Source organism: Seriola lalandi, unplaced genomic scaffold, assembly GCF_002814215.2.
Source record: "Seriola lalandi dorsalis isolate HSWRI2012SDOR001 ecotype SW California unplaced genomic scaffold, Sedor1 jcf7180002054973, whole genome shotgun sequence".
NCBI lineage: Eukaryota > Metazoa > Chordata > Actinopteri > Carangiformes > Carangidae > Seriola > Seriola lalandi.
The window spans coordinates 268,584-282,554 of record NW_019525523.1 but is presented as its reverse complement, the minus strand read 5'-3'; the positions used below and the strand labels follow the sequence as shown (position 1 = coordinate 282,554).

Below are 13,971 nucleotides of genomic sequence, written 5' to 3'. Positions count from 1 at the left end.
ATCGGAACCAGCACCGGAGAAATCAGGACTAAGAGGAGAATGAGTGACAATGACCTGAAAACTCACCCCTTGGTGGTCTTGGTTTCTGATAACGGAGAACCCTCCCTGTCAGCTACTGTGTCTATTGAGGTGGTGGTGGTTGAAAGCACAGCTGACATCCAGACTCAGTTCCGACATGTGCCCATAAAGGAGGACAACTTCTCTGATTTAAACCTGTATCTGTTGATCGCCATTGTGTCGGTGTCAGTGATTTTTCTGCTCAGTCTCATCAGTTTGATAGCTGTCAAATGCCACAGGACAGACGGCAGTTTCAGCAGGTACAGCGCCCCAATGATCACCACCCACCCTGACGGGAGCTGGTCTTACTCTAAAGCTACTCAGCAGTATGACGTCTGTTTTAGCTCAGACACGCTCAAGAGTGACGTAGTAGTTTTCCCCGCACCGTTTCCGCCTGTAGATGCGGAGCTGATCAGTATTAACGGAGGAGACACTTTTACCAGGACTCAGACTTTACCCAGCAAAGAAAAGGTAAGGGTATATCAAGTAAACAAGTAAATGACCTTCTTTTGTAGAGTTGTGATTTCTGCTCTTGCAGAGTAAGGTAACGAGAGATTTTCCATCTGTCCTTGTTTTAATGAGTTTGTGTCTGTGGATTTACTTTTACACGTTTCAGTTCTTTTTACCCAAAGGTGTGTTCCAATAGCGACATCATATTTTCTCGTTTAGGCTTCCGAAAACGTCATCATTGCGTTTAATTTACTTAAATGTGACTGAAACGTAACATAAAAAACCTTTAAAAAAACCATGTGCTTCAAGTCACATTCAACACTCGAATAATTGTCATACTCAATGTAATCTAATTAAATCAGTCACATCTATCAACGTTTACTTTCACTGCTTATAATGTGCAATGAGCATGTTACTTGAGAAAAACAGTATCACAAAATATATTAGTGTGAAATTGATGTTTTTACATACTTGCTTTTAATAATACTTGACTGGGATTTCGTTTGAGAGAGTTGAAAGACTAAAATCAATGTCAAACAGTTCTTAAATACATTGTAGTTTTCCTAAAAACAATGGAGATAAATAGTTTCAGTCATTTAATTTGCATGCAAGCATTGGTATTCACATGTTTTGTCAACAATTGTGGAGTTATGCACTACTTTCTTGTATAAAGTAGCCGATAAAACATCGCTGTTCTAGTGCTGTGGTCGAGTTTTCGATGCAAATTCGAAGCAGTAAGAAAGGGAAAAGCAACACAGTTGTGATAAGTCCTATGCTTGCTGACTTGTGAATCTCTTTTTTTTTAATTCATTTTGTATACAAATAGCCATCTAATGTTGGGTCTGCAAGGCCTTTGTCTAAATATGTTTAAACAATTTACAGCTTACTCCTCCAGTTTACTTACTCCCACAGTATTTTTTTTATTTCGAACAACCATCATTAAGGTCTTCTTACAGGCCTCGTCAGCGGCTCTGTGCTTACCAAGATGCATTAGCATGATGATTAGTCTATTGTTCTGAAATACATGGTGGATACATTATGTGACAGTATGACGACATGTCAGTACACCCAGAAATTAAGCAGCTGTTGTTTTTGTTGTTTAATCACTGAAAAGAGTAATATCAATTCTTGGGGCTTCTCTCAAAAATCAGTCTTTGCCTGTTTATTTGAAAACATTGTAGTTATTTCAAAAGGCCATGAGGTGACACTCTAGACCATAAAACCGCCAGCAGCTCGCTGTTGTGTAGAGGGCCCTCCCACATTCAAAAGATCACCATTTTTGTCAGTGCTTTGTTAGACTGAGACGTAAGGCGAAGGGAGATGTATATATGAGTCGTACTGCCACATAGTTTGGTCTTTCAAACGATTCTTTGGTTTTAATACGCGAAAGGCCATCGATATACAGATCTATGCTTTGTTGCTGCTGTATGGAATTATGCAGCTGCCGGGAAGAAAGACCTCTATCGGGATATATCTAGTGCTTGTTGTCTTGGAGTATAACTGGGGAGCAGTATCAGGGCAGCTCTCCTATTCTGTCTCAGAGGAGGTAAACCTGGGGACTTCTGTTGGAAATCTCGCCAAGGAATTAAATCTTAATGTACATGATTTGGAGTCACGTATGTTTCAGATCGTTACTGGATCAAAGCGAAAGTATTTCGATGTAAATTTGAAGTCAGGTTTTCTCTACGTCAGTGAACGAATAGACAGAGAAGAGCTCTGTGCGAAAGCTGCAGAATGTACAATAAATGTAGAGGCTGTGATTAATAATCCACTGAAGCTTTACCGTGTTGAAGTGAATATTCTCGACGTGAATGATAATCCGCCCTCTTTCAGTGCCAAATCACAAACTATCGACATAGCAGAGAGCATATTGCCGGGAGCAACATTCCCTCTGCTGTCGGCCTACGATGCCGATGTAGGAAAAAATAGTATTAACACATACAAGCTAAATCCCAATGAATATTTTTCTTTAGCAGTGCACAAAGGAGAGAGTGTGTCAGCCGAGCTAGTCCTTCAGAAATCATTAGACAGAGAAAAACAGGCATTAATTAAACTCACACTGACTGCTGTAGATGGAGGAACGCCTCCAAAATCAGGGACATCAGAAATATTAATTAATGTTCTTGATAACAACGACAATATTCCAGTTTTTACCAAAACATTGTATAAAACAAGTATGACGGAAAATGCACCACTTGGCACTACAGTCGTGACAGTGACTGCAACTGACGCCGATGAGGGTCTAAACAAAGACATTGTATATTTGCTGAACTCAAAAGACCAGGACCATGTCTTGGACATTTTTGAAATTGACTCGGAAACAGGAATAATAAAAGTTAAAGGGAAAATAGACTTTGAAACAAATCCTGCATTTGAAATCCGCGTGCAGGCTGCTGACAAAGGCCAACCTCCATTAACAGCCCAGTGTAAAGTACTGGTGGAGGTGGTGGACCTAAATGACAATGCCCCTGACATCACGGTGACGTCACTGCTCAGTACAGTGAGGGAGGACGCTGAAATCGGTACTGCCATTGCACTTGTTTCAGTTCTTGACAGAGATAGGGGGAAAAATGGTGAAGTAAAATGTGAGATATTGAATGCGGTTCCTTTTAAATTGGAGACAAATTATAAAAATTATTATTCACTAGTTATCGGTGGAGATCTAGACAGGGAACTAATTTCCCACTACAATATCACTATCAAAGCTTCAGATGAAGGTAGGCCCCCTCTCTCCAACACCAGCGTGGTTATTATTCAGGTTTCTGATGTAAATGATAACATACCTCGGTTTTCAGAGACTGTAATTAATATGTATGTGGAAGAAAATAGTCCAGTTGGAACGGTTTTGAAAGCAGTATCTGCAACTGATGCTGACATTAGTGATAATGGTCGGGTGAGCTACTCATTAGTCACTGATAATAACTTTGTGCCGCTGTCTACTATGATTAACGTCAACTCCGAGACAGGAGATATTGTCAGCCTGCAGTCTTTTAACAATGAGGAGTTAAAAACATTTCAGTTTAAAGTTCAGGCCACAGACTCTGGTGTTCCTCCGCTCAGCAGTAATGTGACTGTGAACGTTTTTATCCTGGATGAGAATGACAACAGTCCCTCGATTCTCACGCCATATTCTGAACACGGCTCCGTTAACAGTGAGAGCATCCCCTACTCTGCTGAAGCAGGATACTTTGTGGCAAAGATCAGGGCTGTAGACGCAGACTCTGGATACAATGCGCTGCTTTCTTATCACCTCTCTGAGCCCAAAGGAAACAACCTCTTCAGAATCGGAACCAGCACCGGAGAAATCAGGACTAAGAGGAGAATGAGTGAGAATGACGTGAAAACTCACCCTTTGGTGGTGTTGGTTTCTGATAACGGAGAACCTTCCCTGTCAGCTACTGTGTCTATTGAGGTGGTGGTGGTTGAAAGCACAGCTGACATCCAGACTCAGTTCAGACATGTGCCCATAAAAGAGGACAGCTTCTCTGATTTAAACCTGTATCTGCTGATCGCCATTGTGTCGGTGTCAGTGATCTTTCTGCTAAGCCTCATCAGTTCAATAGCTGTCAAATGCCACAGAACAGACGGAAGTTTCAGCAGGTACAGCGCCCCAATGATCACCACCCATCCTGACGGGAGCTGGTCTTACTCTAAAGCTACTCAGCAGTATGACGTCTGTTTCAGCTCAGACACGCTCAAGAGTGATGTAGTGGTTTTCCCCGCACCGTTTCCACCTGTGGATGCGGAGCTGATCAGTATTAACGGAGGAGACACTTTTACCAGAACTCAAACTTTACCTAATAAAGAAAAGGTAAGAACATTTGTATTAAATATTTCTCATCATTGCCCCTCATACTGAACACTAACTAAGGACAACAAATCTTTTTTTGTCATGAATGTATTAGAAGTCTCTAGTTGTTGTCTTTCTTACGTTGATATAGGCCTGCGGTACATATGTTGTTGCAATATCCTCTTTTTGTTACCAAGCCCTCATTTAGATTTGTATGTCGCTGTCTGTGGTGCTGAATGAAAGTGTTTCAATGTGTTCTGCCTGCAAACCTCACCACATGCAGAAAATATATTGTACAGGTACAGTATGTTCACAGTACACTGGTGCACAGTAAAACTGGTGTAACTTATGACTGTTCACTCAAAATATGTCACGTCAGTGTTTGTTTACCTTGTTTATGTCAGAGGTATGTTTGTCACTGTTCACAGACTTCATGCCTTAACCCCTCCTTCAGTATTTTATCTACTGATGAGGGACTTTTACAATGAGTTTTTATGGAAATCCCGACTTCCATCTATAACTTCATTTTATACTCCAAACTTGATTATTTAAGCTTGACTGCTTATATTATGCAAACTATATAGTCAGAAAGAAAACATATTTTCTCTTACGTCATTAAAACAAAAAAATTGCTAAATTCCAACTTTAGAGATACTGTTTAACTTGAGTCAGACGTGCAGCCTTAATTTCGACGTTTAATATCCGTTCAAAACATTGGTGTTTGGATAATTTCATAAAACAACGTAACAGCACATTCTATACTACAGCAACTTTTAATGCACTTAAGTGTGAGGCTGACAATATATTATGAAATGAAGGCTATTGTGTGTTTTTAAGGCATCAAAATCCTTCCAATAACTCAATGATGCCGTATAGAGTTATGCGTTTATCTGTATTTCTAAATAAGGGATTCCAAGTGTGTTTGTGCAGTTTATCACAGTTACCACACAGTGACGCTCTAGACCGTGACACTGAAATGTTGAGGCTCCTCCCAGAATAACAACGGAGTGACTGGATTTTCATCACAAAGAGGCAAGAGAGGAGAAGGGACGGCATGTTGGATTATTTGTCTTAAAAAATATAAAAGTCGAAATAGTCCTGCCTAAAATTTTATCACATCTCATTTCGCAGTAGAAACGCCTTTGTGGATGTATGCTTTGTTCTTTCTCGGCGGAATTATGCCTTTACGGAGTAGCAGGGTGTCTATTGTTAAATATCTGGTGCTGGTGTTGTTGGATTGCTACTGGGAAACGGCGTTTGGTCAGCTTTCTTACTCTGTCTCAGAGGAGGTAAACACTGGAACTAATGTCGGAAATATCGCCAAGGATCTAAACCTCAATGTGCATGAATTGGAGTCCCGTTTGTTCCAGATTGTTACAGGATCTAAGAGGAAATACTTCGACGTAAATCTAAAGACCGGATTTCTGTATGCCAATGAACGGATCGACCGAGAGGAGCTTTGTGTAGATGAACCTAAATGCACTGTTAACGTAGAGGCTGTGATAAACAACCCTTTAAAGCTTTACCGCGTCGAGGTAGAAATTAGAGATGTCAATGACCATTACCCGTCTTTTAACACAAAAACACAAATACTTGACATTGCAGAGAACACTTTGCCTGGATTTAGATTCGCGTTATCTGAGGCAACCGATGGTGATGTGGGTAAAAATGGTGTTAGTGCGTATAAGCTCAGTCCAAATGAATACTTCAGTCTGGCCACACACAAAAGAGGGGAGAATATATCTCCAGAGTTAGTGCTGCAGAAAGCCCTAGACCGGGAGAAAAAGCCAAATCTACAGCTCCTGTTAACTGCGGTAGACGGGGGATCTCCATCAAATTCAGGCACATCAGAAATTGAAATAAATGTACTAGACAACAATGATAACGCACCAATGTTCAGCAGCACTCTGTACAAAGTTAAAATATTTGAAAATATTCCGATTGGTACGGCGATCTTCACCTTAAATGCGACAGATGCTGATGAGGGCACAAACAGTGAAATAGTCTATTCTCTTCGTAATAAGGATCAGGACCATATTCTGGATATTTTCAAAATTGACCCTGACACAGGGATCATTTCAGTGAAAGGTAAAATCGACTATGAGGAAAGAAAAGCTTTTGAGATCCGGGCAGAGGCTAAGGACAAAGGCCAGCCTCCTATGTCTGCTCATAGTAAAGTGCTGGTAGAAGTAATAGATGTAAATGACAACGCTCCTGAAATCACTGTGACGTCACTGCTCAACACAGTGAATGAAGACGCAGGTGTAGGTACGGCTATTGCACTTGTTTCAGTTCTGGATAAAGACAGTGGAAAGAACGGTGAAGTAAACTGTGAGATCTTAAACAAAGTTCCGTTCAAATTAGATACAAATTATAAAAACTACTTTTCTTTAGTGGTTGACGGGCATCTAGACAGAGAGGTAACGCCCCACTACAATGTGACAATTTCAGCTACAGATGAAGGGAGTCCTCCTCTTTCGAATACCAGTGTCATTACTGTTTACGTTTCTGATGTAAATGACAATGCGCCATATTTCCCAGAACCTGTAATAAACATTTACGTGAAAGAAAACAGCAAAGTAGGAACCGTTATTAAAACAGTGACTGCAACCGATGCTGACATCAGTAACAATGGCCAGGTGAGCTACTCGTTTTTAGACAATAACAGTAAATCTCTGCCCCTTCCTACATTGGTAAACATTAACTCAGAGACGGGAGATATAGTCAGTCTTCAGTCATTTAACTTCGAGGAGTTAAAAACATTTCAGTTTAAAGTTCAGGCCACAGACTCTGGTGTTCCTCCGCTCAGCAGCAATGTGACTGTGAACATTTTTATCCTGGATGAGAATGACAACAGTCCCGCGGTTCTTGTGCCCTATTCTGAACACGGCTCCGTTAACAGTGAGAGCATCCCCTACTCTGCTGAAGCAGGATACTTTGTGGCAAAGATCAGGGCTGTAGACGCAGACTCTGGATACAATGCGCTGCTTTCTTATCACCTCTCTGAGCCCAAAGGAAACAACCTCTTCAGAATCGGAACCAGCACCGGAAAAATCAGGACTAAGAGGAGAATGAGTGACAATGACCTGAAAACTCACCCCTTGGTGGTGTTGGTTTCTGATAACGGAGAACCCTCCCTGTCAGCTACTGTGTCTATTGAGGTGGTGGTGGTTGAAAGCACAGCTGACATCCAGACTCAGTTCAGACATGTGACCATAAAGGAGGACAGCTTCTCTGATTTAAACCTGTATCTGCTGATCGCCATTGTGTCGGTGTCAGTGATCTTTCTGCTGAGCCTCATCAGTTTAATAGTTGTCAAATGCCACAGGACAGACGGCAGTTTCAGCAGGTACAGCGCCCCAATGATCACCACCCACCCTGATGGGAGCTGGTCTTACTCTAAAGCTACTCAGCAGTATGACGTCTGTTTCAGCTCAGACACGCTCAAGAGTGACGTAGTGGTTTTCCCCGCACCGTTTCCACCTGTGGATGCCGAGCTGATCAGTATTAACGGAGCAGACACCTTTACCAGGACTCAGACTTTACCTAATAAAGAAAAGGTAAGCTGAGTGATTTTCATTTCATTTCATTATTTTTTTGTAAATTTTTGCATAATGTGCAAAATTGCTCTAAGTCTTATAAACATTTTAAGTTAATGCTAATTATTTTTCAACTTTGCCTACAGATATTTATGATGTGCAGCGATTTTCACATACTGTTATTAATTTGAAAGGATTGGTTATTCAGACATTTCTTGTTGCCTGTAGGTTCCTGGTCAATTCTTTTCAGCCACGTAGATCCTCTATTTGTGGCTTTAACTAGCAAGTTGGATGGTAATGAGTGTGGACTCGGGATACTTTATATGGTTTAAGATCTATTTCAGTACAGCAACACTAAAATCTTGTCACTGGCTTTTATGGTAGCCTATCTTTTGCTGTCTCTTGAGCAATGACACGAAATGCATTAAAAATGCATTGAGCCGCTGTCCCTGGTGCTGAAAACATCTCGTCTTCTGTTATTTCACTGATTCGGCTGCTGTCCATGTGGCTGATATGTTGCAGGTTATATTCCGTGTCCTATTTTTTATTAACTGAATACAAAGGCCATATGAAATAACTACATAAATAGATTATTTGTTAATGAAAACAAGAAAAAAATATTAAACTGCAAATTTTATTCTATGAACAGTCTTCCAAAATCAATCCATTAATTGTAGTAGTTTATTCAGCATAGTCTTTTCTCTACTCTATTTGATATATTTGGGCCGTCTTTCTATACAAAATTGTCATGAGATGTCGCCAGAGACCATGCAAAAATCCTTTGTTCAGTGTTTAGAAACTCCTCCTCTATTGATGACAAAACACGAAAACGTCATCGTCTGGCATCTTTGTGGAGATAGCGTACAGACTAGTTAAACCCAAAAGGGAGAGGACCGTAACCAAGAATGGATACATAAAAAAGCAACTTTTCATTTTTTGTGGATAGGCCCACAGGCAGAAACCAGGAGTCCTTGATTTTGTCTAAACAGCGATGGCTGCTCGGGAACAATGGGATAACATTGGGGGTCTGCTTTTTGCTCTGCTTTGTCTCTGCGACTGGTCCGTGGCTCAAATATCCTATACCATTTCAGAGGAGGTGGACAAAGGGACGGCAGTGGGAAATCTAGCGAAGGATTTAAATCTCAATGTTCAGCGATTGGAATATGCGGGCCTTCAGATTAACTCTGGGTATAGCAAACGCTATTTTGATATAAATCATGAAACTGGAGTACTTTCCGTTAGCGAAAGGATAGATCGGGAGGAGATTTGTCCAAATACGGTAAAATGCTCTTTAAACATAGAGGCCCTAATGAGTAACCCTCGCAGCCTCCATCGAATTGAAGTTGTGGTTAATGATATTAATGACAATGCGCCTTCTTTTCTAGAGGAAATATCTACAATAGATATGTACGAGTCTTCATATACCGGGGAACGGTATCCACTACCGATTGCTCATGACGCAGACGTAGGGACCAACTCGGTGAAGACTTACAAATTAAACCCGAATAATTATTTCTCTTTGGATATACAGAACACTGGTGATCAGAGTGTGTCCGCTGAGTTGGTGCTGCAGAAGCCATTAGATCGAGAAAAACAGGATGTTATTGAACTCACGCTGACTGCTATAGATGGTGGAAAACCTCCAAAAACGGGGACGTTACAGATAAAAGTTAATGTACTGGATGTAAATGATAATTCACCCGTGTTCAATAAACCTCTCTACAAGGTCCAAGTGGTTGAAAATACAAATATTGGTACAACGTTATTAACACTGAATGCTACTGATTTGGATGAAGGTGTTAATGGTGAACTTGTATACTCTTTCACAGAAAGTGGTCGTTTAAACCCTGATGATAAATTTGCTCTGAATGATAATACTGGAGTAATTATTGTAAAAGGAAGTATTGATTATGAGGAAAATCAAGCCTATGAGATTCGTGTTCAAGCACGAGATAAGGGCACTCCTCCTCGCAGTGCACATTGCAAGGTTTTATTTGAAGTTATTGATGTCAATGACAATGCTCCAGAAATATCCGTGTCATCACTCATGAGTCCAGTGAAAGAAGACACTGAAATAGGCACAGCTGTTGCTATGGTGACTATCACTGATAAAGATGGAGGCAAAAATGGCCAGACAAACTGTAAGTTAACAGGATCCGTGCCATTTAAGTTAAAATCAAATTATAAAAATTATTACTCCTTGTTGGTTGACGGGCCTCTTGACAGAGAGCGTGTTTCCCAATATAATGTATCGATTACAGCTACAGATGAAGGAACTCCCTCTCTGTCGAGCATAAGCATCATTACTGTTCAAGTTTCTGATGTCAATGACAATCCTCCTAGATTCCTGGATTCTCATATTAATATTTATATGAAAGAGAACAGCCCGATTGGAACTACAATGCATGCACTGACGTCGTTAGATTTAGATTTAAATGAAAATGCTAAATCAACTTATCACTTAATTAGTAGTTTTCCCAAGACCACGCAGATAGCATCGATGGTTAACATTAACTCAGAGACAGGAGATATTGTCAGCCTGCAGTCTTTTAACTATGAGGAGTTAAAAACATTTCAGTTTAAAGTTCAGGCCACAGACTTTGGTGTTCCTCCGCTCAGCAACAACGTGACTGTGAACGTTTTCATCCTGGATGAGAATGACAATAATCCAACAATTCTCGCGCCCTATTCTGAACACGGCTCCGTTAACAGTGAGAGCATCCCCTACTCTGCTGAAGCGGGATACTTTGTGGCAAAGATCAGGGCTGTAGACGCAGACTCTGGATACAATGCGCTGCTTTCTTATCACCTCTCTGAGCCCAAAGGAAACAACCTCTTCAGAATCGGAACCAGCACCGGAGAAATCAGGACTAAGAGGAGAATGAGTGACAATGACCTGAAAACTCACCCCTTGGTGGTCTTGGTTTCTGATAATGGAGAACCCTCCCTGTCAACTACTGTGTCTATTGAGGTGGTGGTGGTTGAAAGCACAGCTGACATCCAGACTCAGTTCAGACATGTGCCCATAAAGGAGGACAGCTTCTCTGATTTAAACCTGTATCTGCTGATCGCCATTGTGTCGGTTTCAGTGATTTTTCTGCTGAGCCTCATCAGTTTAATAGGTGTCAAATGCCACAGGACAGACGGCAGTTTCAGCAGATACAGTGCCCCAATGATCACCACCCACCCTGACGGGAGCTGGTCTTACTCTAAAGCTACTCAGCAGTATGACGTCTGTTTCAGCTCAGACACGCTCAAGAGTGACGTAGTGGTTTTCCCTGCGCCGTTTCCGCCTGTAGATGCAGAGCTAATCAGTATTAATGGAGGAGACACTTTTACCAGGACTCAGACTTTACCTAACACAGAAAAGGTAAGACAAATGCACCTATCTCAGATGTTTCCCTCGTAGTATTCTCAAATCCATGCATAAATGTTGCCAGTGATAACCATACGTTTTTTAGTGGGTGGCTTTCTACTCGTACCTTATCGTTTTGAAAATTTTAATTTGGTTTTTGAAAAGTTTTCCTTGAGACAGAAATATTGCTGGACCCAGTGCTGTTCCTGACTATGTTTTAATCGCAGTTTTCTTTTCACTTTTTTTGAGAAACTACTACGGGTAATAAACCGGACTAGCCTTTTGGGTAGCTTTTTAGTTCAATTTATCAACATCAATTGTGAAAAATATGAAGCCTCTCTTGGAAATACAAGCTGCTTTTCCATACAATTTATATTAATGTAGTTGCGGCATCTCTCCACGTAGTGACACTATAGACCGTGACACTGAGGGTTCCTATGTAGTATTTTCACGCTCCTCCCAGTTTTAGAAGACGATTTTGCTCTCCAGTCTTTGTCACAAAGACAGAACGACAGGACCAAGGGAAGGGCCGTTTTATCCACCTGTATATATACATTCATCGCAGCACGTAGTTGTATTTTGTTGTGCTTGTAAAATTAATGACGGAGTTTCCTTGCATTGGATCTGTGTTTAAAATCACCTTATGGAATTATGCCTGCATCCATGACGACGTCTATTGTTTCCTATCTGGTGCTGGTGCTCGTGCTACTGGAGTGTTGCTGGGAAGCAGAGTCTGGGCAGCTTTTCTATTCCGTGTTAGAGGAAGAGAATCCGGGGACATCTGTTGGGAATATCGCCAAGGATCTAAACCTCAGTCTTCAGGACTTGGAATCTCGTATGTTTCAGATCGTTAGTGGGTCAAAAAGAAAATATTTCGAGGTAAATGTAAAGACTGGTGTCCTCTACCTTAACGAAAGAATAGACCGAGAGGAGCTCTGTGCAAAGGCAACAAAATGCACAGTTAGTGTAGAAGCCGTAATAAACAACCCTTTGAAGCTGTATCGCTTGGAAATAAATATACTAGATGTTAATGACAACGATCCGTTATTCACGGAAAAGTCCCAAATTATAGACATAGCAGAGAACACTCTACCTGGAATGAAATTCGCTTTGTCGGAGGCTATTGATGCAGATGTAGGTAAGAATACAGTCAATGCGTTTAAATTAACACCAAATGAATATTTTTCTCTGGCTACAATCAAAGGGGGAGAAAGTGTGTCTGCCGAGTTAGTTTTACAGAAAACGTTGGATCGAGAGAAACAGGCTGTGATACATCTCACGGTGACTGCTATTGATGGAGGCACTCCACCGAGATCCGGCACGTCAAAGGTCACTGTACACGTTTTAGACATAAATGATAACCCCCCAGTGTTTAACAGTCCCTTGTACAAAACTCGAATATTTGAAAATACCCCAGTTTGGACAACTGTGATCACACTAAATGCAACTGACGCAGACGACGGGACAAACGGTGAGATAGTGTATTCCTTAAGAAGTAAAGGCCAGGATCGTATATTAGAGATTTTTCATATTGATTCGATGACGGGTGTTATAATGGTCAAAGCTAATGTCGATTTTGAGGAATATGCAGCATTCGAGATCCGTGCAGAAGCAAACGATAAAGCTCAGCCACCGATGTCTGCTCATTGCAAAGTTCTGGTAGAAGTAATTGATGTAAATGACAACTCTCCTGAGATCACGGTGACGTCACTGTTCAATACTGTAAAGGAGGATACTGATGTAGGTACAGCTATTGCACTTGTCTCTGTACTGGACAAGGACGGGGGAAAAAATGGTGAAGTGAAATGTAAAATCTTAAATCAGGTACCCTTTAAATTAGAGACAAACTACAAAAACTATTATTCTTTAATTGTTGACGGGGCTCTTGACAGAGAAATTACCTCCAACTACAATGTCACCATATCAGCTACCGACGAAGGGACTCCACCTCTTTCCAGCACTAGCATTATTACTGTTCACGTTTATGATGTAAATGACAACGCGCCTTGTTTCTCAGAAGCTATAGTTAATGTTTATGTGAAAGAAAATGATAAAGTTGGGGTAATTATTAAAACGGTATCTGCATTTGATGCTGACATTGACCAGAATGGTCAGGTGAGATATTCATTTTTAGACAGTAACTCAGTACCCGTGTCAACAATGGTAAATATTAACTCAGAGACAGGAGATATAGTCAGCCTGCAGTCTTTTAACTATGAGGAGTTAAAAACATTTCAGTTTAAAGTTCAGGCCACAGACTCTGGTGTTCCTCCGCTCAGCAGCAACGTGACTGTGAACGTTTTAGATGTGTATAAGAGACAGCTACTCAGCAGTATGACGTCTGTTTCAGCTCAGACACACTCAAGAGTGACGTAGTGGTTTTCCCCGCACCGTTTCCGCCTGTAGATGCAGAGCTGATCAGTATTAATGGAGGAGACACTTTTACCAGGACTCAGACTTTGCCCAATAAAGAAAAGGTAAGAGGCATACAGAACGAGCACTATCAATAGGTGAACATTTTTCTTTCATATGTAGCTTTAGCTGCTTTAAATGAACACAAAAACGCACATTCACGCGGAAATGTACAATGCAATTATCGCTGGATGTTTTCATTAGACAATCTGAGAAATGACTGAAGGTGGGGCAAGTGAGATTCACTTCATCAATGTCTGCAAAACATCATTAACTCTCTGGCAACATAAAAATTATCGTATATTGATTATGTCCACCGTTTTTACACTCTCTGAAACTGCTTAACGGGAAAAGCGCTCTCCGCGGTG

The 13,971-nt window shown here is 41.0% G+C and overlaps 2 protein-coding genes across 11 annotated transcripts in view; both read left to right on the top strand.

Annotated features, from left to right (window-relative positions):
- Positions 1 to 13,971, top strand: part of LOC111646634 (protocadherin alpha-C2-like) — a 125,380-nt gene that overhangs the window by 52,557 nt on the left and 58,852 nt on the right. The window contains exon 1 of one of the 10 annotated variants that reach the window (XM_087171052.1): positions 1,816 to 4,318. The exons of 7 other annotated variants lie outside the window; for them this stretch is intronic. In XM_087171052.1, the coding sequence (XP_087027178.1) occupies positions 1,943 to 4,318 (2,376 nt within the window). In that variant the 5' untranslated portion in view covers positions 1,816 to 1,942. Of the gene's footprint in view, positions 1 to 1,815; positions 4,319 to 5,348; positions 7,858 to 8,744; positions 11,207 to 13,971 lie in introns of those variants that run through there. 2 more of the 10 variants (XM_087171044.1, XM_087171050.1) reach the window with 2 other exon arrangements.
- LOC111646591 (protocadherin alpha-8-like) lies at positions 11,680 to 13,567 on the top strand. Its single transcript, XM_023396121.2, has one exon. The coding sequence runs from the start codon at positions 11,843 to 11,845 to the stop codon at positions 13,565 to 13,567; it is 1,725 nt and encodes a 574-aa protein (XP_023251889.1). The 5' UTR covers positions 11,680 to 11,842.